This window comes from Sus scrofa, chromosome 3, assembly GCF_000003025.6.
Source record: "Sus scrofa isolate TJ Tabasco breed Duroc chromosome 3, Sscrofa11.1, whole genome shotgun sequence".
NCBI lineage: Eukaryota > Metazoa > Chordata > Mammalia > Artiodactyla > Suidae > Sus > Sus scrofa.
The window spans coordinates 59,979,490-60,006,471 of NC_010445.4; the positions used below are offsets into that span (position 1 = coordinate 59,979,490).

At 40.3% G+C, this 26,982-nt stretch overlaps 1 protein-coding gene across 5 annotated transcripts in view; it reads right to left on the reverse strand.

Annotated features, from left to right (window-relative positions):
* Positions 1-26,982, reverse strand: part of DNAH6 (dynein axonemal heavy chain 6) — a 254,417-nt gene that overhangs the window by 119,632 nt on the left and 107,803 nt on the right. For all 5 annotated transcript variants that reach the window (XM_021087305.1, XM_021087306.1, XM_021087308.1 and 2 more), the window contains 10 exons: positions 25,703-25,851; positions 23,910-24,017; positions 17,881-18,436; positions 16,709-16,831; positions 13,050-13,232; positions 11,880-12,023; positions 7,301-7,522; positions 6,381-6,528; positions 4,253-4,410; positions 2,391-2,522 (listed from right to left, as the gene is read on the reverse strand). In XM_021087305.1, coding sequence (XP_020942964.1) covers positions 2,391-2,522; positions 4,253-4,410; positions 6,381-6,528; positions 7,301-7,522; positions 11,880-12,023; positions 13,050-13,232; positions 16,709-16,831; positions 17,881-18,436; positions 23,910-24,017; positions 25,703-25,851 — 1,923 coding nt within the window. The remainder of the gene's footprint in view (positions 1-2,390; positions 2,523-4,252; positions 4,411-6,380; positions 6,529-7,300; positions 7,523-11,879; positions 12,024-13,049; positions 13,233-16,708; positions 16,832-17,880; positions 18,437-23,909; positions 24,018-25,702; positions 25,852-26,982) is intronic.

Below are 26,982 nucleotides of genomic sequence, written 5' to 3' on the forward strand. Positions count from 1 at the left end.
TGTCCATGCTCTCCTGCATCAGGGTCTCAGCAGTGCTGCTCCCTCTCCCAGGACCCATTCCCATATGGCTGCTTCACACACACGTTCTCATCCTTCGTGCTGGACATCACATGTTGAGAGAGACCTTCCCTGACTATCCAGTCTTTGTATGATAAGTCCTTCCATCAGCCTCTCTCATACAACTTGCCACAGTTTGAATGTACACATTGATTAGTTAGCCTTCTACCCCTTCTTGCTTGGGAAAATCATTACAGATTTTTAAATAGATAAGTTCCCATAGCCATAGATTTATTCTTGGGAGAAGCCACCAGAATGCATATCAGTACTTTCAAGTCAGTCCTTGTGATTTTAGACTTGGGGCTCAGATGTGACATATTTTGAAATAAACCAAAGTATTTGTTTTCAGTTAGCCTCCTGTTGAACATTATTTTTAAGAGCAGCTCATGAGGACTATCTCTTTGAGGCATTGTCCTCCTGGGTCCCCAACATGAATTTAACATTCTCCTTTATGGGCCTCATTTTGAGTAGGACCATCCCAATACCTATAAAATAGAAAAATTTATATATATATATATAAAATGAAAAAATCCCAGACTGTTTATTCTCCATCACACATATACTAATACAAATATTTTATATATATAATATATACAAATAGTTATATGGGAACAAATAGTTATGTACATAGTAATATTTATAGTTATATATATATATATATTTATTATCTGTTTATCATCTGTCTCTATGGTACAAGCTCCATGAGGACAAGGGTGGCATCTGTTTTATTTAAAATGATTCACCACTGTCTGGAACATTGTAGATGCCCCACAAATATTTCTTTAATGAATGAATGAAGGGTTACTAAACTGATATTCATAAATTAAGATTAGCATATTATTAAAGAGTTTACTGAGGAGCATAACCTGGTATTCTATATAAAAGTCTGGCTTACATGATGTATTTGGCAAATTTGAAAAGATTCTAGTAAGAATATGCATACAAGATAGAGCCAGAATTCCTATAGAATTCCTGGTGTGAGGTTCCTCAAAAGGCTAAAAACAGAACTATCTAAATGTGGCAGGTTTTTTTGTTGTTGTTGTGCTTTTTGTTTGTTTGTTTTTAATGGCTGCACCCATAGCATATGGAAGTTTCTGGGCCAGGGAATGAATCCAAGCCACACCTGTGACCTAGGCTGCAGTGGTGGCAATGCTGGATCCTTTAACCCACTGCGCTGGGCTGGGGATTGAACCCATGCCACCCAGAGACAATGCTGATACTTAACCTCCTGCGCCACAGTGGGAACTCCCTACAGCAGTTCTTATATATCCTTTTGGCATTAGATCTTAAAGGGCTTATGGGAATTACTTCAACTTTATTAAACATAATTTTCTGTGGATGTTAGTTATTGAAATACGAAAACCGCTTTCCATGTACTGACTGTGGTGTACATGTGGTTTCTGGTCCTTTCTCTCCTCTATGAGGGCCATGTTGGAAGGCGAGGCTGACACGGGTCAGTGCAGAGGCTCACTTCACTGGCCCTCTTTGGCTCTGGGGTGATGGCCCCCAAAGTCAGCTCCTCCAGACCAGCCACCTGCTTATCCTACCTGGACACCCACATCACCATGTCCTGCCTCTGTGGTGGCAATCGGCCGTGTATCTCTTTCTCTCTGTCAGTTTCCATTCTCCAGGACTCAGCTCAGCCTGTCTCCTCTGAGCGTCTTTGCTGGCTGGTTAGGACATGCCTGCTCTGGTCACGCTGCTTCATGTGCTCTTATGGTTTTATTCAGAATAATGCCTCACACTTACTGAACACTTCTGCTGAGCCCTTACTCTGGCTGACACAGTTATTTCCCCCACTGAAAGGATGATAAAGTGGCCCCATGGGAAGCCTATACAGGTGGAAGAAATAGGGGTGCCTGTTTTGGTTGGGAGTGGTGGTGGCAGCAGCGGTGACGAACTCTGGGTTAGGTGTGTTGAGTGCTGGTGTTTGCTGGGCTATAGGGGTTATGGGCAGGTGGCGTTTGGTGGGCCAGGGGACACTGATGTGGCAGTCAGGGAGGAGATGAGCACGGAGGCAAGGGGCTGGGTAGGGATGAGATCTGCTGAGAGTAAAGGGCTGGAGATACAGTCTTCCTTAGAGGCAGGAGCAGCGTTCTGACAATCTTTCTGTTTTCCTAAAACTGCCTCTGAGACCACAGGCACAAGTGCCTGTCAGCCGTGATGCCAATGCCAATCAGCTACTGCCTAGATGCCCCTGCAATTACTCGGTTTCTGCTTGGGAAAGGATGGATGGGTTCCCGAGAAACACAATAGACTGTTCTGATTGTGGGAATCTTGAGACAAATACGTTTTCTTTTTCCCCTCTTGCCCAAGTTTAAATCCACACTCACCTGAAAAATCTGTTTCAGACTGTGCTCCGAGGGCATCGGCAGGCACAGCATGCTGAAGTGTCGGATGAAGCGGGGGGTCACGGGGTTGCGGCCACCGCCCGGGGGTGCACACGCTGATAGGATCGTTACATCCTAAGTGGAGAGAAATCCACTTGGGTCACCCAGCAGAGAAGGACATGGACTCTGCCCACCCCAGTGGCAGGACTCAGAACCAGCGTTTTAGGAGGCCCTGCCACACACAGGACAACACTGTGTTATATCTCCCTACACATTATCTGACTTAATCCTTACAACCTCCTCAAGAGATCGCTGTTGATACCTCCACGTCATAGAAGAAAAAAATTCAAGGCCCCAGATGGTCAAGCAAGTTGCCCAAGGTCACTCAGCTAACTCGTCTACCTTATACAAACACGCTTATGTAAAAATTAAATTTTAAAAAATTGTAAGGGTTTGAAGTTCACACTGTGGTGCAGTGGGTTAAGGATCTGGCTTGTCTCTGTGGTGTTACTGCTTCCATCCAGATCCGGCATTGCCATAACTGTGGCATAGGTCACAGATGAAGCTCAGCTTCCTTTAGATGTCTGGGAACTTTCAAATGCCATGGGTGTGGCCAAAAAATAAATTGTAAGAATTTGTATTGAAGGTTAAAATATAGTCATTCAACAAATACTAAGTATAGTTAATTCTTATATGCGAGGTAGTTATGTTCTATAAAATAGCCAAGAACACTGAATTAATAGCTCTTTGAGTCACTGCTCCTAGGGGGAAATACAGAGTTAGGTTCCTGTGAGCCTCTGGTGCTAACATTTTCAACTGGTTAATACATCACATAGCAGTTGTGTCTGGTCTTGCCTCCTTTCTAGTCCACACCGCCCCTGCAGCCAAGGGGATCTTTCTACAGCCTTCGGAGGCTCTCCATCACTTAGAGGATAGATCCACATTCCTCATCGTGGCCCCTGGGGCGGGCTGACCTCTGCATTTCCTGCTGCTGCTGCTTTGGTGCTCCCACTGCACACCCTCATGGGGTTCCACGTGACTCGCTTTGAGATGTGAATACCTCCCTTTCCTTGCTTTGCCCTGTGCTGCCTGCACGCTCCTGTTCTGACATCACCTCTTCTGGGGAAGATTCTCGCATTCTCGCACCATCAGCCTGGTGCCCACCCCCACCTCCCTCCATCTCTCTCCACTTCTCACCCTGCATTATTATTACAATTTTTTTTTTTAAGGCCACACCTGCGGCATATGAAGGTTCCCAGGCTAGCGGTCGAATTGGAGCTGCAGCTGCCGGCCTACACCACAGCCACAGCAATGAGGGACCTGAGCCACATCTGAGACCTTATTGGCAGCTCACGGCAACGCTGGATCCTAACCTGCTGACTGAGGCCAGGGATCAAACCCACGTCCTCATGGATACTATTTGGCTTTGTTACCACTGAGCCACCATGGGAACTCCTCACCCTGCGTTATAAACACATGTTCATCCATCCTCCAAAGCCAAGCCCTCCAGAAGGCTGGGACTGTCTCACTTGTCTGGATTTCAGGAATCAAACATGGCAATAACCCAATACGACTGCATGAACTGAGTTACACATGTGGACACAGATGGATACAGAGGCAATAAATGAGAAAACATAGGGAGAATACAGCCATCTGTGAGCCAAGGAGAGAGGCCTCAGAATAAACCAAACCTATAGACATCCTGATCTTGGACTTCCAGCTTCTAGAATTGTGAGAAAACAAATTTCTATAGTTTGAGTCATCCTGTCTGTGGTAGTTTGCCATGGCAGCCTAGCAAATGAATACACCATATTTCCTTGCCATATACATTGAAAGAGGCGATATAATTTAAAACCTAAAGTAACCTGTATGTCTTTCCAAAAGAGTTTGTTTCTGTCATAAAATCCACCAAAATCCTGATACTGCCGAAGTAATTCGATGGGCGGCTGAGAGCCGTAGCGGTCCAGTCTGGGCATGTTTAAATCATCAACAAAAATCACAACTCGCTTATGTCCTGGTGCCCCTGAGGAAATAAAATGAATTTAAGAACTACAATTTGCCCTTGATGAGTGTAAGATAAAGCTGAGGTAAGGCTTCGGACTCAGTGAACCCCAGAGAGGTCATAATGAGCTCAGTTCTCTACAGACTGAGAAGGGTCCCAGCAGAGTCCTGCCTCGAGGAGGAGAGACCACTCCATGGCCCCGGCCAGGCCCCTGCAGGGAGCTGTGGACCTGGGCAGGATGCCTGCCTAGTCAGCTGGTCCCTCACCCTCACTCTGTGGTGCAGGAGGATGCCCGCTCCTCAGCTGGCATTTGACCTCCCTCAAGCCCAGCTGCTCCCACTGCCTTCACCAACCGAGTGGCTTGGGCATGGGGTGAGGAAGGTCCTTTCTTTTTCACTTTTTGGGAAGAATCCCCAAAGTTTCCTTACATGAACACCATCCCACCAAAACAGGGCTGGAGAGTCAAAAGCATCCTATTGTATCAAAGGGACATCTGGTGCAGTGGAGCTGTACAATGCCATATTTAACTTAAAGACAATCGATATGTACATTCAGAAAAAAAGAGGGATAACAGAGACAAGAGAACAACTTAGGCTGAGGATGGGACTCCACCCATGCTGGCATCTGGCACTTGACAATTCCAAAGAGAATGAGGCACACTTGGTGCCCTACCTCATCTTCTGGGCTTTTAGCAGGTCATGGTATGGGGAGGGGCTCTAAGAGAATCATTCCTAAAAATATGGGTCTCATTCTCAAAAATTTGGGGCTCCCACCAGAAAGACTGGCACTCATTGCCCTGCATCTACCTGAGCAGGAAAAGGGGAACAGAGAGGGGCTAGTCAAGCAGCTGGTGTGACAGGGCCCATGAGATGAGGAGCAACCTGGGAGGAGGCAGCTGAGATTGAGCTCTGCCCAGTACTCTATCCAGGAGGGCAGTGGGCTGGGCAGGTGGACCCCAGAAGTAAGAGGCTGGGGGACAGAGTCGGGGCTGAGACCCTGATTTCCAACATCAGGAAACCTTCCAATGGGGAGGCCAATGCTTGTCCTGTGCACAATTCTTTCGCGAGTCCATCAGAGAGCCTGCGGCACAGAGTGTGGACAGCCAGCAGGCCAGCAGAGAAGCAGGGGCAATCCACATAGAGGCTCATCTAAACTTCAGTTAGGGAGATCCTTGTCCTTCCTTTCTCATCCCATCTTGCTACAGTAGAGCCTCCTGGGGGCGGGGGTGGCATGGAAAGAGCAAAAGCACACCCATGCCCCTCTCCACCTCCAGCACCTCCAGCCACAAAGCTGGCTTACAAGAGAGGAAAGGAAGAGCTCTAAACTGGGAATAGGATCGAAGCTTTACATGGGATCAGGCTCAAAATAATGGGAAGTGACCAGAGAGCTCAGCTATTTATCTATACGTTACCAAGGAAGGGGGAGGGAGATTCCACACAGCCTGGCCGACAGAGCTGAGTGAAGGAAACACCTGCTTATTCCTTACTGAGTTCAGATAACCCAATGTACCAGATATAAGGAGGTTTATTTTTTATTTTAATGAATTAATTAATTAATTGTGGCCATGCCCATGGCATGTGGAAGTTCCTAGGCTAGGGATCCAACCCTTGCCACAGCAGTAACCTGAACCAGCCACAGCAGTGACAAAGCTGGATCCTTAACCCACTGAGCCACCAGGAAACTCCTCTTTATTTTAAATAAAGGGAAAGCAATGTAGTTTGAAAGCAGAGCATCAATGGAGAGAGCGAGAGCCTTGAAGAGACAAGAGACTGAGGATGTTCTGAGTTGAAGATGATGATAGAAATAAACTACTGGTTTGCTAACAGTAAGACATTTAGCTATACAGCACAGGAAAGACTACCATTAACAGAATTAACTTTACATAAATCCAGCAAAGAAAACATCTAATTGTAATTTCACATGCACTGTTTTTGTGACTGATTAGCTCAATAAATAATTCGTGTGAGACAAATGGCAATAATAATTCTTACCTAGAACATTTTTCCTTTTCCTTTCCAGTTTTGACTCAATGATCTCTTGTGTTCTTGCAGATGAAGTTTGAGCAGAAAAATTTAAATAAACAGGAACATAGCCAGCTGATTCTTGAATTCTATTTAGCAGTCCTTTTGCAATAACAGACTTTAAATTTAAAAAACGTGTTAATTGATTTTGCATTTAGTATAATACCTTTCAATCATCTGTATCAGTAATAATCCAGTACAATGAGTAACAAACTAGATGAAAGGAGAGAGGTTAAAGCCAGACTGAAATGTCTGCCTTTCTCTCCCTAGAGATTCCATTTATTTATATTTATCAGAGCCAAAAAAATATTCTAATCAGCCCTATCTCAGCAAGAGTTTTCATTTTTGTTTCATACCCAAATCCAAGTGGGTTACTAGCCAAGTCAATTTGTTATCAAGAGTTAAAAACTTAGAAATAATTTAGAGGGGAAACAGTGAGTCTCTGTTTGGATTCCTCCCAAATCAAGAAGACCAAAGAATCAGCATTTTCCTCTATACTTCTAAACACCATCGCTGTGTCAGGGAGAAGTAAATGGGCAGGAAGGACACTGACCTTCACCCATAGTCCCCTGGGCACACAAACTGCCTTGATCCATTTCCACCCTAACCTGTGCCCTAGAAATTCTACAGGACACAACACAAGAGCCCCCAAACACAAAAGACTGGTCCACAGGGTCCTCTGGTTTACATATTATTGACTCCAAGGATTTATTCAGAAAGTGGTAAACTGTGGAGTTGATATAGATTCAGCATACTTACATTATTCCTGAAAAACCAATCAGAATTCAAAAGAAACTCCCTTAGAAACAAGGTATTATTTATAGGGCTTAGCATCCTAAGCCCATCATACCCTCACTTTGGATGGACCTAGTTTGATGGAGGCCTCCTACCTTGCCAACTCCAGTTATTCCGGTAAACAGAACTGAATGCTTGACTGCCAGTAGCTTTTCCATTAGATACCCAAAGCGCACTGTGTCAGCAGTGGGGACAAGCATTTCAAAAAAAGGAATGTCTCGGCTATACTTGAAGGTGGGTATAATTCGTTCCCAGGGGTCCAGCCGTTTGGTGTCAAAGTCCATGTGAATGCTCCATAGATCACCAGAACTGGGAAGCTAGAATATAAAATTAAACACCCCTTTCAACAGAATTGACACAGGGCCACGGAAATTTTCACACAGAAATGAAGATAGTCATAGAATATGGGTGGATTTGTACTTATTGTTTCTTCGTAGAGAATTAGTTGCCTACGTATCAGAGTTTAATTCTTTAAATATAATCCTGTAATATAGTACAGTAAAAAAACTGATATACTGATGATAATAAAACCCATATTAGAATTGTAAAGCATTTTCAATTTAATCTGACATGCAAGGGCTTACTCCATTCCTATGTTTGGTGCTGGAAGAAAATGCTGAATGACACCCAGCCTCTGCCTTGCCTGACCTTGTAATATACATGGGCAGGGCGGGGTTAATACTGATGGAGAAATAAGGATTCTAATGGGGCGTGGTACATTCACAAAGGAGCAGTGGCTCATTTCTATTTGCAGGGGATTGTAGTAGTGGCTAGAGATTTAAGAAGGCTTCTAAGGGGAGGTGATGCTTCAACTTGGACTTGAAGGACAATCGGGGGTCAGATGGGCAGAAAAGGGATGAGATGTGGTTAGGGAAGAAGATGTCAGGGTTCAGACTAAGGAAACAGGTCTAGAAGCCATGGAAAGTGCCATGGATGTTGGGAACTCTAAGAGATAAGTCTAGAAATACAGACAGGGCCAAGTTATGAAAAGCATCATTTATTAAAGAATGTGCAGCAAGAGCTCAGTGAAGAATTATAAGTAGTGGGTGACATGATCAGGTTGCATTTCAGAAGGTTCATTCTGGCAGCTATACACAGTAGTGGTATTCCAAGCTTACTTGACAGTGACTCTTAATTTGACATGGTGACCTGGTATATTCATACACATTTGTGTACACTCAAATATGTATAATATCTATTCCAACTATCGCTCTATTTTATATTTTATTATATTTAAAAAAAAAGCTTTAGGATTCTCTACATATTCACTTATGTTTCCCTCAAATAATGACAGTTTTATTTCTTCATATCAAAAGTTTCTGTTTTATTTCTTTATCTTGCCTTACTGCACTGGCTAGGATCTCCAATACGGTATTGACCAAAAGTTGTGATAGTGGCCATTTCATTGTTAAAAACTGAGTTGTGACTCTTTCAAATGATTTAATGACCAGTTAATAGATTGTAATTTTGAAAAACAATGGTGTATAGGTAAATTAGATAGGACTGGGCCAAAGGCAAGGGAATAATAAATAGGCTATTTGAACAACCCAGAAGAAAAGTGAAAAGAACCTGGATTATCTAGATGAAATAAGGACAAAGAGAAGAGGACATATTTGAAAAAAAATTAATTAGAAGAAAAAATTCACTCACCTTACTCAGGTGAGTAGAGAAGGAAAAATCCGTAACACTCATTGAGTTCTGGCTAGTACTGCTGGCTATCAGGCCATTAACTGAGGCAAGGAACACAACTCCAACAGCCCATTCATTTGGAACTTGCGGGCAGAAGGAAGAATCCACCTTCTCATCCAGACTCCTTCCTGTTATCTAAGTAGCAGTAAAAACTGCCAGGATAGGAGCTGGTGCTGTCTTGCTAAACATCCTTAGGTTGTAATCCATCAATAGCTACTCATGCACCCAAAGTGAAAAGCTACAATCCTTACAATGGCCTATGCCCCCACCACCCCCACCCCACCTCCCTGACCTTATCTCATGCTATACTCCTGCTTGGTCATTCCGTTCTGACCTCACAAGCCTCCCTTCTGTTTTTCAAAACTGTTAAGTAATTATTCATTGAGTAAAGGGCTTCGTATTTGTTTTTCCTTCTGATTAAATGCATTCCCCCTGAATAATCACTAGCTCTCTTTCTTCAAGACACTGTACAAACATGATCTTCTTAAAAAAGCTTTCCTGACCAATATTTAAAACAGTTCCCCACTACCCCCTGGCACTCCTTATCATCCTCATTTTGCCTTATCCCTCTCCACAGCACGTACTGCCACCTGATGTGATGACTCTCCTGACTATAATGTAAGATGTAGGAGGAGAGGGACTTTGATTACTTGCTTTAGCCTTTGTATCCAAAATGATGTCTACCACATAACAACTTTTCAATAAATATTTGTGGAATTGAATTTCTTTGCTCTGGGCCATCACCTATTCCCACTTCCATTGATCCAGAGGGGTCTTCCTGTCTCAAATTCTCAGTTGTTCTCAATCTGGTCCATCCTGTCCAATGACGATACAATAATCTTGAAGATCCAGCAGGGTTTCATGTCTACTAGAAGGTCCTAATACCAAACGGCTTAGATTCTTGTCTTAGGGTTTTTTTTCTTTTGGTAAAAATTTTGATATACTTTAAAACTTACAGAAAAGTTAAAAGCCTGAAAGAATAGTACAAAGATTTCCTACATATTCTTTATCTAGATTGATTGTTCACATTTTGTCCCATTTGCTTTATTATTTTCCTAACTCTATGAGAGTTGGTTATAATACTATTTTGCATTAACCCTAAATACCTGAGTGTGTATTTCCTAAAGAACAAGGATATTTTCTTTTATAACTACAGTAAAATAACCAGGCTCAGGAAACTGAATACTGACATAATATTATTATCCAACTTATAGGCCATATTTGAATACTGCCAAGTAATAATATCATTTATGGCTATACTTTTCCCTGTCTAGGATCTAATCCAGGATATTGCATTGCATTTAGTTATATCTCTTTAGTGTCTCTCTCTCTCTCTTTTTTTTGCCATTTCTAGGGCAGCTCCCACAGCATATGGAGGTTCCCAGGCTAGGGGTCCAATCAGAGCTGTAGCCGCCGGCCTATGCCACAGCCATAGCAGTATGGGATCCGAGCCTCCTCTGCAACCTACACACAGCTCACGGCAACGTGGGATCCTTAACCCACTGCGCAAGGCCAGGAATCGAACCTACAACCTCATAGTTTCTAGTCGGATTCGCTAACCACTGAGCCACGACAGGAACTCCTCTTTAGTCTCTTTATCTGAGAAAGTTTCTCAGCTTTCTTCCATGACAGATATTGTTGAAGAAAACAGGCCAGTTCATTTTATGGAATGCTCATCACTTTGAATAATCTAGGTGTATCCTCATAATTAGATTCAGGTTATGCATTTTGGAAAGGAATAGCTCAGAAGAAAGGCTCAATCCTTCTCTGTGCACCATATCAGGAGACACAGGTTTGTCCTAATATTAATGATAAATTGATCACTTAGTTACGGTGTTGTTTACACGGTTTCTTCACTGTAATGATACTATTTTCCCCTTTGCAATCAATAATTGTAGAAGTAATTGCTGATTGTAGAAGATGCTTTGAAACTATGTCAATGTTGTTTCTCACCAAAGCTTCACTCATCAGTTTTAGCAACCGCTGATGATTCTTGGCTAAATCAATTATTACTACAATGGTTGCAAAGTAATAACTTTCAAACTCCCATCATTTCTCCTAGACATGTTAGTTGTTATTCTCCTGTAAGGAAGAACTCTCCCTTCTCCCTAATTTATTTATTCACACATATTTTTATTATCAGCATGAAACCTCAGATTTTTATTTCATTCAAAGGCTTGTAATCTTACATTATCATTATTTATTTTGATGCTCATATCTGCCCAGATCTGGCCAGTGGGAATCCTTTCAACCTGGCTCCTGTTCTTTTCTGACATGTGCCATCATTCTTTAAGACTACTTTATCCAACATAAGACATTCTGGCCTTGTTTTGCACATTCCCTGCTCCAGTCCTGGAATCAGCTATTTCACTAAACTGTTTTGGTTCTCTTTCATGGAGACTAGTATTTAGAAATCAGCATACAAAGTATGCTCATTGCTATTGAGGTATCATTGTTTTAGTTCCTCTCAGCATGCGGCCAACCAGGAAATCTACATATATGTATGAATGTATAGACACACACACACACACACCCCATGGGTACCAAATCCTCTAATTCCAATGCAATAACACAAGGTGCATTCTCATCTTTCTCCTTCTATATTGGTAAATCCCTTCTCTTAACAGTGAGAAACCTGGCTGCCATCATCTTCAATATATTGATTCATTTGCTCAGTCTTGCAATGTACAGAAAACAGTCTCAGAATTGCTAACGTAACACTGTGAAAAAATAATTTACTAACTTAACGATTTAATGGTTTTTTAAAATATACTTTTATACCTTACTTTCTTCATATGGTGGGGGAGAACTCCTAAAAATTTTTTAATACAATTAATGTTTATCTATGGTTTAAAAAAGTGAAAAACTTTAGAAATGAATAATTTATATTTATAGTAGAACTAAGGCTTTTGAAATTTTAGTCTTGAAATTTCATTTTAATGATTCAGAGTTATTATGTTGAAACTAAATTTATTTGGCTCTTACCCTGGCATCAGGATTATCATCAAATTGTGTTCTAATAAATGTATCAAAAGAATCCCAGTAGTTTTCAGTTAGATTTCCACCTAAAGACCATAAGTAACAGAACACGAAAGTCTGACACAGCACAGTGTTCAGTTTTGCTTGCTCCTGAAAGACCAAGGAGAAAGAATTTCAATATTTTATATATTAACATACAAAGAATCCTAAACCATAGTTCCCATCACAGCTCAGTGGTTAATGAACCTGACTAGTAACCATGAGGTTGCAGATTCAATCCCTGGTCTTGCTCAGTGGGTTAAGGATCCAGCGTTGCTGTGACCTGTGGTGTAGGTCACAGACGCGGCTCGGATCCCGAGTTGCTGTGGCTCTGGCATAGGCCAGCGGCTACAGCTCCAACTGTACTCCTAGCCTGGGAATCTCCATATGCCACGGGGGTGGCCCTAGAAAAGACAAAAAGACAAAAAAAAAAAAAAAAAAAAAAAAATCCTAAACTGCAAAGTCTAAAGACTGTTTTCTTTTGTTTAGACTTATGCATTTTTTGTTTCTTTTTATGGCTGCACCTGCAGCATATGGAAATTCCCAGGCTAGGGTCAAAGCAGAGCTATAGCTGTGGCCTAAGTCACGACCTGTGGCAATACCAGATCCTTACCCACTGAGAGAGGCCAGGGATCAAACCACATCCTCATGGACACTATGTCAGTTTCTTAACCTGCTGAGCTACAATGGGAACACCAAGACTCATACGTTTTCAAAAAGGCATAGTGCATGTTTCTTATATTTCATTCAATGCTTCACAGAGTGATGTTTTATGGTAGTCTCTATTTAAATACTCTGATGAGAAAAATGAATGACAAGGAACATGTAGGACATGTGGGAAAAAAAGCTCAAGGTTATCTTTCAACTATTATGTTTCTGCCTACATGAAGGTATTTAAATAGACACACATTGGGAATATGTTCTAGACTGTCAGGGACTTTAAATGGAGTAGAGGAGTAAACCATAGACTAAAATTCCTTCCAAAGCTGTGATTCTTTGAATCTATTCACAGTTATTAGTCCCCTAAATAGTAACTTGAAAATTAAATAATCATATGACAAAGTTTAGAGTTATTTGCAAAGCATCTATACAATAATCACATTTTCCTAGTTGTATACCAGTAAGAAAATTTCCTACCATTGCCAAATTAACTCCATCTTTCCCGAGCAGCAAAGACTCTAATAAGCAACAGAGTGTAGTAACTTTGCTGATGTCCACTTGTGGGATTGCTTGGGTGCATTTTTTATTGATAAAATTTAAACCATCATCAACATAGCGCTGGAAAAGATTCAATATATATTCTTGGGTTTCTTCGTTCAGCTGAAAATTAGATAAATAATATTTTAGCAGGACCAGATAAAATATATAATTCAGTTTAAAAAGGGTTGGTTCAAACATATAAATTGCAATATATTATGTGACTTTCATACTAAAGGGTATACGCATTATAAGATATGAAACAAGTTAAATTAAAGAAAAACCCTTCTATGACTTGGGAGGATCACATGGGGGAGAGTCTGGGTAGTTGAGAATGTCCTATATCTTGATCTGGTAATAGGTACATAGGTGTTTATTTTATAATCATTTGTGAAACTATCAAAAATATTTCATGCAGTCTTCTATACTGATGATATCTCTCACAAGTAAGAACAATGAAAAAGAAGACGTGTAAAAAGAAACACTTTAAATACCCACGTAAGGTAAAGAACTCGTGGCCAAAGATTTTTAAAAAAGAATGTTGCTCCTCTCACCACTTCTATTAACATTATACTGGAAGTCTGAGCTAATGCAATAAGACAATGAAAGGAAATAAAAAGTATACAGTTTGGGAAGAAAGAAAAAAAATGTCTTTGTTTACAGATGACTTGATTATATACACAGAAATTCCCTAAGAATGGACCCCAAATTCCTAGAAATAATAAGCAGTTATAGTAAAGTTATAGGATACAACGTTACTATACAAAAGTCAATTGGATTCTTATATATCGACAGTGAACAATTAGAATTTGAAATAAAAAATACAACATCACTTATATTAGCACCAAAAAAAATACCTGAGTATATTTCTAACAAAATATGTACAAGATCTAGATGAGGAAAACTATAAGATTCTTATACAAGAAATCAAGGAAGATCTAAGTAAATGAAGAGAGAGCTCATGTGCATGGACAGAAAGACCCATCACTGTGAAGATGTTAGCGATTCCTGATTTATCTACAGATTTGGTGCAATCTGAATCAAAACACCAGTAAGTAACTTTGTAGACATCAGCAAACTGAGTCTAAAGTTTAGACAAAGAGGGAAAAGACCCAGAATAGTCAACTCAGTATTGGAGAACAAAGCTGGGAGACTGACGCTACCCGACTTCAAGACTTACTTTAACACAACAATAATCAAGACAGACAGTGATACTGGCAAAAGAATAGGCAAATAGATGACTGGAACAAGATGGAGAGCCCAGAAATAGACTCACACAAATATAGTCAACTGATCTTTGACAAAGGAACAAAGGCGATCCAACAGAGAGGGTGCTGGAATGGCATTGGAAACAGACATCCACATGTTAAAAAAAAAAAAAAGGAATCTAGACATTGCTCTTACATCTTTCACAAAAATTAAATCAAAATGAATCATAAAACTAAATGTAAAATGCAAAACCATAAAACTTACAGATGATAACAGAGAAGAATACTTAAGTGACCTTAGGTTTGGAAATAAGTTTTTAAATATAAGCCCCAAAGCACAATCCATGAAAGAAAAATTGGTAAGTTAAAATTCACTAAAGTTAAAAACGTGTGTGCTGTGAAAGATGTTAAGAGAATGAAAAGAAGCCAGACTTGGAGAAAATATTTGCAAAACACACATCTGATTTTAAAAAAATTGTATGCAAAATATATAAAGAACTCTCAAAACTCAATAATGAATAAATAGACAACCCAATAAAAAGTAGGCAAAAGTTTGAACAGACACCTCATTAAAGAAGCTATATGGATGACAAATAAATACATGAAAAGATGCCCAACAGCAGGTATTAGAAAACTGCATTTTGCAAAACAATGAGATACCACTACTGACATATCAGAATGGCTAAAACCTAAAACACCACACCAGAAAACTCTGGCGAAGATAGGGAGCAACAAGAACGCTGGTGGAAAATAAAACGGCACAGTCACTCTGGAAAACACATCGGCAGTTTCTTATAAAGCTAACATAATTTTACCATATGACCCAGCAATCACAGTCATAGGTATTTATCCAAATGAGTTTGAAAGCTTACGTCTCCACAAAAATCTGCACATGAATGTTTATAGAAGTTTTATTCGCAAATGTCAAATCTTGGTCAATTTGAGATGTCTTTCAATAGGTGAAGAAATTTGGTAAATCCATACAATGGAGTATTATTAATGCCAAAGAGAAATGAGCTATGAAGCCACAGAAAGACATGGAGGAATCGTAAACACACATCTCTAAGTGAAAAAAGCCAATCTGAAAAGGCTACATACTGTATGATTTCACCTATATGACACTATGGAAAAGGCAAAATCATGGAGATAGTAGAACGATCAGTGGTTGCCAGGGGTTGGGAGAGGCTGGGGATGGATGCATAGGCAGAGCGCAGATTTTTAAGGCAGTGAAACTATTTTATATGATACTATAGTAGTGGATACATGATAGTATTCATTTGTCAAAATTCAAAGAATGAACAATAATGTAAACCATGGACTTTAGTTAATAAGAATGTATCAATACGGGATCATCAGTTTTAACAAATGTACCACACCAATGCAAAATGTTAATAAAAAAGCTATTTTTGGAGGCAAAGCTGTTTTTGGAGGAGAAAAAGTATAACTCTCTATACTTTGTTAAATTTTTCTATAAACCTATAACTGCTCTAAATAATAAAGTCTATTTTTTAAGAAGTGAATTCAGAAAGGTTTAAGATTTTATAGCAGCCCATGATAAAGTCAATTCTGAGAATTACTTTCTTTAATAAGGTACTCTGAGAAGAGACCACAATATTCTTAAAAGGGTGATGCCTGAGAACGAGGAAAACAACAGTTTTCTGATTCATCTTTGGAAGGGGAGGGTCAGAAAGAAGATGGCTTTCTTGGAGCGGAGGTTGAGATGAGATGGGGTGAAACACTTAAAAAGACTGCTTGTTAAGTTTAAGGTTAAGAGAAACCCTATTTTAGAATAGAGAGGGAACTGAATTGTTTTGAAGAATAATATAAAAGCTTTCCTTCACTTTGAGTGGAATGGTGCCTCAGGTTAGAGTGTGTCTTGGATAATGGACCTAAGATTGGGTGGGAGGTAAACTGATTTTCGCTTATTTCTGTCTTTCAGAAGTGTTAGCAGTTCACAAAATCTAAAAACAATGACAATGTCCGGATTTGAATGTTTTTTTTCTTCATTGTGCTTCCCTTTCATTATCTCAAGCCTTCTGCAAAGTCTTTTTTTTAATGCCCCAGCTTGTTCTGCCTTGTGTTTGGGGAAACTCAAGGGAATGTTTGTGTTTGTATTTGAGAGGAAACCAGTCTGGGGAGAAGCCAGGCAGGGTGGACAGGAACCACGTGACTCAGGCAGGCTGGCAGGGTGAGGCAGCACACAATGAGGACAGCTCTGGGGAGTAAATAACATTCCTGGAGGATTCCAAGAATTCTTAGGGAGAGGGCTAGGTCCAATGCTGGGATTTCATCAATCAAGTACTGTGAGGCCTAAACCAACTGCTATTTGGGCACTTGAGGGGAGGGTGAACCCACAGATGGAGACAGTGGGGAGTGTCCAGTTGCACTTACTTTTTTAGAAACACTCTTCATCCAGGTTTTAACATAAGGCATCCATTTGAGTTCTTCAGGATCCACAAATACCATCCCACACCTACTGACTGTTGCAGGCGAGGCAACCTTTAGATCTTGCACCTAAAATTGAAAAAAGTTGAAGAGGAAACAGTTAATATGACATTTCTTATCCCTCTAATTTCAATATTAATGAACTACACATTTGAAGTTTAAGTTAATACTGTAATGCTTTGTCTGGAAGAGAAGGGGGGAGCTCTAATAATTAGAAATGGAGAAAAATGTATATGTGTGTGTGTGTATATATACATATATATATATAATACCTCAGTATAGAAGGATATTGTCAAATCCTTATGGGAAGGCATTTTTTGGGGGGGGGGCGTCTTTTGTTTTCTTAGAGCCCCTGCGGCATATGGAGGTTCCCAGGCTAGGAGTCAAATAGGAGCTACAGCTGCCAGCCTACACCACAGCCATAGCAATGCCAGATTGGAGCTGTGTCTGCGACCTACACCACAGCTCACAGCAACGATGGATTCTTAACCTACTGAGTGAGGCCAGGGATGGAACCTGCAACCTCATGGTTCCTAGTCAGATTTGTTTCCACTGTGCCACAACGGGAACTCCATCTTTTTCATTCTTATATTCAATACCTAGCCTAATACCTAGGACAGAGTAGGCATTCAATTAATGTTTGATGAATGAACACAGCAGGGGGTGTATCCTCCATAATATTTTATAGTATTTGGTCCACATTCCTTTCCAATCCCTTCACCAAATATTCATACCATATAGGGATGATTTATTCACCTTAAATATAACAATTTTTTTTAACTTGGTAAGCATTTCAAATTGTCTGAAGTAATATATATATATATATATATATATTATATATACACACACACTACATCCAAAGGAAAAGAAATAAGTGCTAGGGAAGTCAGAATTTATTGTATTTCCTGTCTACAGAGAAACAGGAATATTTGAGATACCATGGTTGTCAGAATGGACAATCTATTATAAAAGGACAATTGGATAAATATTTAGGATGTAAACAATACACCATGGTAGGACTTACCAATAGTCAATGATACACCAGTAAGAGAAAAAATTAGTGATAGTATGCCAATTTACTAAACAACTTCACTCCACAGTGAGGAATATATATTTACCTCAAAAAGCATGTGGATCTGAGGTGTGAGTTTAATCCTCTCACTGTTAGCCAGGCAAAGCATCTTGTTATCATCCAAGACTGTATTCATATTCTCAATCCAAAGAGCATCCACTGGCCCATCACTGATGATCCATTTATGGTCTTCTGAAGTATCATTCACAGCCGCTCGAACACTTAGTGCCATCAAACCGTCTTTCCACTCCAAGGTTAGGTTATTAACTTCACCATATAATTCACCCATTGTAATTGATTTAGGGTTAAGAACATATGTTTTAACTGGTTGGTAAAAGGGATTGTCTACACCAAGTTTTCGCAAATTCCCTAGAGTTTCGGCCAGTATTCGGTAAACTGTGGTCTTGCCACCTCCTGTTGGCCCAACTAACATAACACCATGCCTTACTAGCATAGTTTCATAGAACTGTATCACTTTTTTAACCATACATGTCTCAGGCTGAAGATTTTGTCCATTCATGACATCTATAATTGTTGACTGCAATATACCATAATCGTGTTCTGGAATTTGGACTCCAGGAAAAAGGTCAGATATGATTCCACTGGGGGGAAAAAAATCAATTAGAAACCATTAGTCACTGATAGTTCCCCGGGTTTGTTATCATTAATTGATTAAACATTATCATGGGTCCTATTTTTCTCGTTAATTTTTCTTCTGAATAAGCAGTCCTATATTGTCCTATGTGTTATACTAGAATCTGTCATTTCTCTGATATTGTGTATGATTTTGTTTGTTTCCTGTATAGTAGACTGATGTTCTTAAAAGTATATTGGGAGCATTTTGAGGCAGGGAGTATTTGTTACATTTTTGTATTATTCACAGTACATGGCATGGTAACAGACATATAGAAAGTGACGAATTTATCAGTTTATTTTAAAAATTATATTTATATCTCAATTTTCCCCCAAAACATTTATGTGTGCATATAATGGTATATGAACATTCTGAAAAAATAAGATAGAAATAGAAAACTAATACAATATAGAAAAGGGAGCAAAGGAAGAATGGACTGTTTCTGTGGGAAGCAGTTAATATGGGATGGTTCTATGGGTAAAAAAAGAAGCTGAATTCCTACCTTATACTATATACACAAATATATTCGAGATGTAGTAAAGAACTTAACATAAAATGACAAGAAAAGTACAAGATGAGGAAGATCAAGATGGCAGAATAGGAGGATGCTGAGCTCACTTCCCTTCACGAACACATCATGAAGCTCAGATCTGGTGTTGCTGTGGCTGTGGCCTAGGCCTGCAGGTGCAGCTCCAGTTCAAACCCTAGCCCAGGAACTTCCATATGCTGCAGGTGCAGCTGTAAAAAAAAAATAAAAAATAAAAAAAAATAAAGAAAAAAAGAAAAAGAAAAAAGAAAATAATTTGAAATTGTTTGAAAATTTGAAAAGCAATACATGTGCCCCAATATTCATAGCAGCATTATTTAAAATAGCCAAAATATGGAAGCAACCTAAGTGTCCTTCAGTAGATGAATGGATCAAGAAGATGTGACATATATATACTTATATAAATGTATTATGAATATTACTCAGCCATAAAACGGAATTAAATTTATCATTTGCAACAATATGTTGGACCTCAGGTGGTATGTCGCTAAGTGAAATAAGTCAGACAGGGAAAGACAAATACTCTATGTTATCACTTATATGTGGAATCTTAAAAAAACCACACTAGTGAATATAACAGAAAAGAAGCAGACACAGACACAGAAAACAAAATAATGGGAGAAGGAAGGGGGTAGAGACAAGATAGGAGTAAAGAGTAAGAGGAACAAACTACTACGCATATAATAAATAAGCTACAAGGATATAATATATATCACAGGGAATATAGCCAGTATTTTATAATAACTTTTAATTGAAGTATAAACTATAAATATTGACTCATCATGCTGTACATCTGAAACTAATATAATATTGTAAATCAACTACAATTTAAAAAGAGCAATGAAAAAAGGTACTAGATGAAAATATAAAATGAATTTTGCAACACTGGTAAGAAATTGTCTAAGAAAGACAAAAAATTTATAACTGTGAGAAAATGTTGATAAAACGAAGAAATAAAAAGAAGCACAAATCACATGGAAACAATCCAAATGTCCATCGACAGATGATTGGATTCGGAAGATGTGGTATATATACACAATGGAATACTACTCAGCCATAAAAAAGGATGACATAATGCCATTTGCAGCAACATGGATGGAACTAGAGAATCTCATACTGAGTGAAATGAGCCAGAAAGACAAAGACAAATACCATATGATATCACTTATAACTGGAATCTAATATCCAGCACAAATGAACATCTCCTCAGAAAAGAAAATCATGGACTTGGAGAAGAGACTTGTGGTTGCCTGATGGGAGGGGGAGGGAGTGGGAGGGATCGGGAGCTTGGGCTTATCAGACACAACCTAGAATAGATTTATAAGGAGATCCTGCTGAATAGCATTGAGAACTATGTCTAGATACTCATGTCGCAACAGAAGAAAGGGTGGGGGAAAAAACTGTAACTGCAATGTATACATCTAAGGATGACCTGACCCCCTTGCTGTACAGTGGGAAAATAATAATAAAAAAAAAAAAAAAGAAGCACAAATCAAACTTCTATAGCAAAAGGCTTTTGTTCTATAAAGAGTAAATGATACAGTTAGAGAAATATTTCCAATTTTTATACTAGATAAAGTTTGGGTTCTCACAAATTGATATGTAAAAGACAACAACTGAATAACTGACTTTTGGCTAATGAACGAAAGAAATGATGCTCAGTGATACTGATAATTTAATGCATATTAAAATGGGCTACTATGTTTGGTCTCTCTCTCTCTCTTTAAAACATATAAATGGGAATTTTCAGGAGTTCCCGTTGTGGCTCAGCAGTTAACAAATCTGAGTAGCATCCATGAGGACACAGGTTCGATCCCTGGCCTTGCTCAGTGGGTTAAGGATCTAGCATTGCCGTGAGCTGTGGTGTAGGTTGCAGATACAGCTTGGATCCCAAGTTGCTGTGGCTGTGGTGTAGGCTGGAAGCTACAGCTCCAATTTGACCCCTAGATTGGGAACCTCCATAAACTGCATTGTGGCCCTAAAAAGCACACACACACAAAAGAAATGGGAATTTTCATAAAACTGTTTATATATATATATATGTGTGTGTATATAAAACATACACATATACATCAAACGTGTTTGGAGGACATATTCCTAGGATCTAAGTGTCAAATGTCTATTACCTATGATCTAGGAATACTTCCTAGATGCTCACTTATAGATAAATGTGCAAACATAAATGTACAGGAATTTTCATACATTTGTTCTACCAAAAGTGAATAGACACAAGTTCTGGGAAACAGAGGATCTGATAGCAAAGGCAAAGGGAACCCCCAGCACGGTCATAAATGGACATCCCAGGACGACAGATGAGCACTGGGGGTGATGGGCAACCAGCGGAGATGAGAGAGAAGGACAGAAACCTCCAAAGAGACAGTTCAGGAGAACGTTCCATATGATTGAAGGTTGTTGATTTGCATTTTTTAGATTTACAGAATTTGAAAATGAACTAGTGATAGATTTACAGAAAAGTAGGTAAAGGAATAAAAAACAAAAACTAAGATAATAAATGCAGGGAAGAGTAAAAGCTAGATAATATCATAACAAGGGAAAGAGAGCTCAGATTGGGTAATGTTTATATCGCTATAATAAACTTTGGAAACCTGGATATTTAGCTCCAGTTATGCCTCGAAGACTAGACAGAGATGATGGGTGGGGGCGGGGGAGTGCATGTGCGTGTCCTCAGCTCTCTGTTCGTAACTTGAGATAACATCGCAAACTGAAAAATCATGAGATGGCATAAATGTGGCACTAAAAATGGAGGGAAATAGCAAAATGAAAGAAGGAGTACATGAATTGGAAAATGACTGCCTTTGGGACATGGACTTGGTAAAGGGCAGGTAACTTGTTTTTCATGAGAGTAATTTGGAACAGCATTTTAACTTGTAAAACTACATACATATATGACTTGGATAAACATACAATTAAATAAAAACAGTAGAAATAGATAAAAGCAATCACATTTTTGTTAAGGCCAAACCTGCTTCTTATGGGTCAGGAATTTCTAACCAATTCCTATAAATCATAATCTCTTAGGTCAGGAATTTGTAATCAAATGCTAATTTGCATAGCATGCAGCTTGGTGATCAATATTTTGAAAAAAAAATAAATGACTGTATTGATGCTAAAACTTTTGTATCTTTATTTAAAACTAGTATTTTTTACATTGCAGTAAGCCATGCACCTACAGCCAACTAATCTATGACAAAGGAGGCAAGAATATACAATGGAGAAAGGACAGTTTGTTCAATAAGTGGTGCTGGGAAAACTGGACAGCCACATGGAAAAGAATGAAATTAGAACACTCCCTAACACCATACACAAAAATCAACTCCAAGTGGATTAAAGACCTAGATATAAGACCAGACACTCTAAAACTCTTAGAGGAAAACATAGGCCAAACATTCGCCGACATAAACGACAGCAACGTCTTCTCAGATCCACCTCTTAGAGTAATGACAGTAAAAACAAAAATAAATAAATGGGACCTCATCAAAGTTAAAAGTTTCTGCACAGCAAAGGACACCCTAAACAAAACAAAAAGACAACCCACAGAATGGGAGAAAATCTTTGCAAATGATTCAACTGACAAGGGATTAATCTCCATTTTTTTTTTTTTTTTTTGTCTTTTTGTCTCTTTGCCGTTTCTTGGGCCGCTCCTGCGGCATATTGAGGTTCCCAGGCTAGGGGTCCAATCGGAGCTGTAGCCGCCAGCCTACACCAGAGCCACAGCAACACGGGATCCGAGCTGCATCTGCGGCCTACACCAGAGCTCATGGCAACACCAGATCCCCAACCCACAAGGTTGAGCAAGGCCAGGGATCGAACCCGCAACCTCACGGTTCCTAGTCCGACTCGTCAACCACTGTGCCATGACAGGAACTCCAATCTCTAAAATTTATAAACACCTTCTGCAGCTCCATACCAAAAAACCAAAAAACCCCATCAAAAACTGGGCAGAAGATCTAAACAGACAGTTCTCCAAAGAAGACATATAGATGGCCAAAAAACACATGAAAAGATGTGCAACATCACTCATTATTAGAGAAAAGCAAATCAAAACCATTCTGAGGTACCACCTTATACCAGCCAGAATGGCCATCATCCAAAAGTCTACAAACAATAATTGCTGGAGAGGGTGTGGAGAAAAAGGATCCCTAGTACACTGTTGGTGGGACTGTAAATTGGTGCAACCACTGTGGAAAACAGGATGGAGAGTCCTCAGAAAACTAAACATAGAACGACCATTTGATACAGCAATCCCACTCCTGGGCATCTACCCAGAGAAAACTACGACTTGCAAAGACACATGTACTCCGATGTTCATTGCAGCACTATCTACAATAGCCAAGACATGGAAACAACCTAAATGTCCATAGGCAGAGGAGTGGATCCAGAAGATGTGGTACATATACATGATGGAATATTACTCAGCCATTAAAAGGAATGAAATACCAGCATTCTTAGCAACATGGATGGACCTAGAAATTATCATGCTAAGTGAAGTCAGCCATACAGTGAGACACCAACATCAAATGCTTTCATTGACATGTGGAATCTGAAAAAAGGACAGACTGCACTTCTTTGCAGAGCATATGCTGACTCACAGACATTGAAAAACTTATGGTCTCTGGAGGAGATAGTTTGGGGGGTGGGGGGATGTGCTTGGGTTATGGGATGGAAATCCTATAAAATTGGATTGTTATGATCATTATACAACTACATATGTGATAAATTCATTTGAGTAATAATAAAAAAAGATAAAAAAATAAATTGCAGTAAGCATCTCTAGAAAAGATGGTACCTTGTTAGAGACAGACATATGTGAAGATAAGCTATCCTTTACCTCCACAGAGTAGCCATGCTTTATCTGTAACATAGAGAAATTTACCTGAATAGAATAGCATCATCTGTCAGGAATTTTGGCAAGTTAGAGTCTCGTAAAGCTCTTATCAACACCACATCTTCACTGAGGTTTGGGTTCTCTCTTTTTAAAGACCTGAATTTAAAGGAATAATTCAGATGACAGTGAGAGAACATAATATCGCATGTGATTCTCCAAACCTGTGGGTCTGGGATTCTGCTTGCAAAAAGCTGTGGAGGGCACCCCATTGCAGATTCCTGCAGGAAGGAGGGGACCAATTTCCCTCACATGCCCAGCATCCATCTCCAAGAGAGGACATGGACAAGTCAGGCACAGGCTACACAGCCTCAAGGAGAACGACGCCTAGAGGACAATGACAAGTGACATTTTCTCACACTCCCCCCCATCAATCCAGGCTTTATCCAGTGTGAATTCACAGTTGAAAACACCATGGTGATTCACATCTCTGTGACTTTCTTTTCTCTCAGTCCAGAATGCTCTGCTTTGCTCTTTTGCTGGCTCATATTTCTCTATCAAAATCCAGGTCAGTCATTCCTTTCTTTTCTTTTTTTTTTTTTTTTTTTGTCTTTTGTCTCTCTTTTTTGTTGTTGTTGTTGTTGTCATTGTTGCTATTTCTTGGGCCGCTCCTGCGGCATATGGAGGTTCCCAGGCTAGGGGTCCAATCGGAGCTGTAGCCACCGGCCTACACCAGAGCCACAGCAACGCGGGATCCGAGCCGCGTCTGCGACCTACACCACAGCTCACGGCAACGCCGGATCGTTAACCCACTGAGCAAGGGCAGGGACCGAACCCGCAACCTCATGGTTCCTAGTCGGATTCGTTAACCACTGCGCCACGACAGGAACTCCAGTCATTCCTTTCTCTAGAAAATCCCTCATCCCCACCTTTCAACCCCTGGGCATAGCCCCATCATTGCCCTCACACATTACATGACTGCTCTTTTGTCTGTCTCACCCCTGGGCTGTGGCTGTGTTCTCCGACTATAAGTGTGTTTGCACTCCTTAGCACCCCTCTTCCTGCAATGGCAGTTTTGTAAAGAGGAGAACACTGCTTCTGGGCAGTTGAAAGAAGGAACAGTGGGTGGAACGGTGGGGAGATCTGTGCAGAACCAGGACTAGAGGAGTCAGGCAGAAGAGGCTTTGTGGGTATAGAGCCTGAGCCAGTGACTCAAGCCCCAAGAGGAAGGACTAGACAGAAGCCTGGACAAGCTGGGGATTCTGGAAGTAGAGGTGTCCAGAGGTCCTAAGGAGAGAGGCTGGGCCTGAAAAGAGGAAAGACTCTTGCTTTACTAGAAAAGAAATCTCAACCTCAGACCATACTATGAAGACAGAGGTGGGGTCTGGGACATAAGCTTGAACTGAAGAATGAAATTGAAGTTTCTCTGAATGTTTTGGTCTTGGTCAGGCCACACGTATAACTTAATTAGTGTATATACATAATAAACTGTCTGCCTTATAAGTCTAGTCATCCTAGCTGATGGTGGTAAAGTCTTTTGTACAGTAAAACCCCACATATGTGATGAATTCAGAGGAAGCACATTATCCAAAGCCTTGTGGGGACTCAGGTTTGGTCTGGGGGAAGCCATGTTGGTTCTCACAGTGGGGCAAACCATCGTGGGGTGATGAGAGATGCCCCATTTCACTGTGGCAGGTGGGGAGGTGTAAGGTAAGATTGATGGCAATGGTGCCAGCTAATGTTTATTAATCGCCTACTGTGTCAAGAGCCATCTGTGAATCACTCATAACATGCGTTTGGTGACCTGGTTTGGAAGTTGACTCCTGCCCACTTGGGTTTCTTACCCAGCCATGACCAGCACAGACTTTACGGCCCTCATGCCAAAGTCATAGTGATCCTGCTGCGAGAGCTGCTCACTGCAAAGCTTATACATCTGAGTCATTTTTCTTGCTAATATTTTACTGGATTCAAATCCTTCAGAATACAGAATTACCTAGAATGGAAATATATAAAGCAATGCTTATTATATCACACTTGTAACAATCTATCACCATAACACCAATGTATTCAAAATCCACTTTAGGGGAGTTCCCGCCATGGCACAGGGGAAACGAATCCAACTAGGAACCATGAGGTTGCGGGTTCGAGCCCTGGCCTCGCTCAGTGGGTTAAGGATCCGGTGTTGCCGTGAGCTGTGGTGTAGGTCACAGATGCGGCTCAGATCCCACGTTGCTGTGGCTCTGGTGTAGGCTGGCAGCTACAGCTCTGATTTGACCCACAGCCTGGGAACCTCTATATGCCGCGAGCATGGCCCTCAAAAGACAAAAAGACCAAAAAAAAAAAAAAAAATCCACTTTAGATCTTATACCTCTCCAAGTTGTCATACCCTTTAACAAAGAAATGTAAAGATTAGAGGGAAGAGGGTTTTGTGCCACGAGGTGAAAGGTAGGCTATACAGGGACACTCTGAGCACTGCGTCTGCTTGATTTACATAGATAAGATGTAGTTGTGGTGACATTTGGTCCAAGGGACAGCAAAGCCCACTGTGAAAATGTTCACATAGTGGAGGCTGGATGGTGCTGTAAAGTGTAAGTTCAGAAGCAAAACTGGAGCTTCCCTGATGGGACAGTGACAGTGATGTGCTCCCTTTAGGCTCTCTGGGATTCCAGGGGAGCTACGCAAAGTTTTACACTCTCTCCCCTGCCCTAGGAGGTACCTTGTCTCTGACGAGTTTCTGCATCTTTGGTTTGGATAAGCCAATGAGGACAGTGAAGGTGGGTGTGGACCCTTCTCTCAATCTATAATCTATTCAAATCGCTGCAGTTGTCCTCAGAATCAAGATTTAAGATGACACGTGGATTCCTTACTGGTGCCTATTTTGTTCATTGCTCTGTCATCACCTATTAGCCCAGTGCTCTGTGCACTGCAGGTGATTAAAAATACTTCCTGATGACAGACCCAAGTCATTCAATTGGGAACGACAATAGGAATAGTATTGGATTTTTAAATTTCTTTAGTTAAGGATACAAATGAACTTATTTGCAGAATAGAAACTGACTTACAGACTTTGAAAAACTTATGGTCACCAAAGGGGGCAGGTTGGGGGGAGAGAGGGGTGGACTGG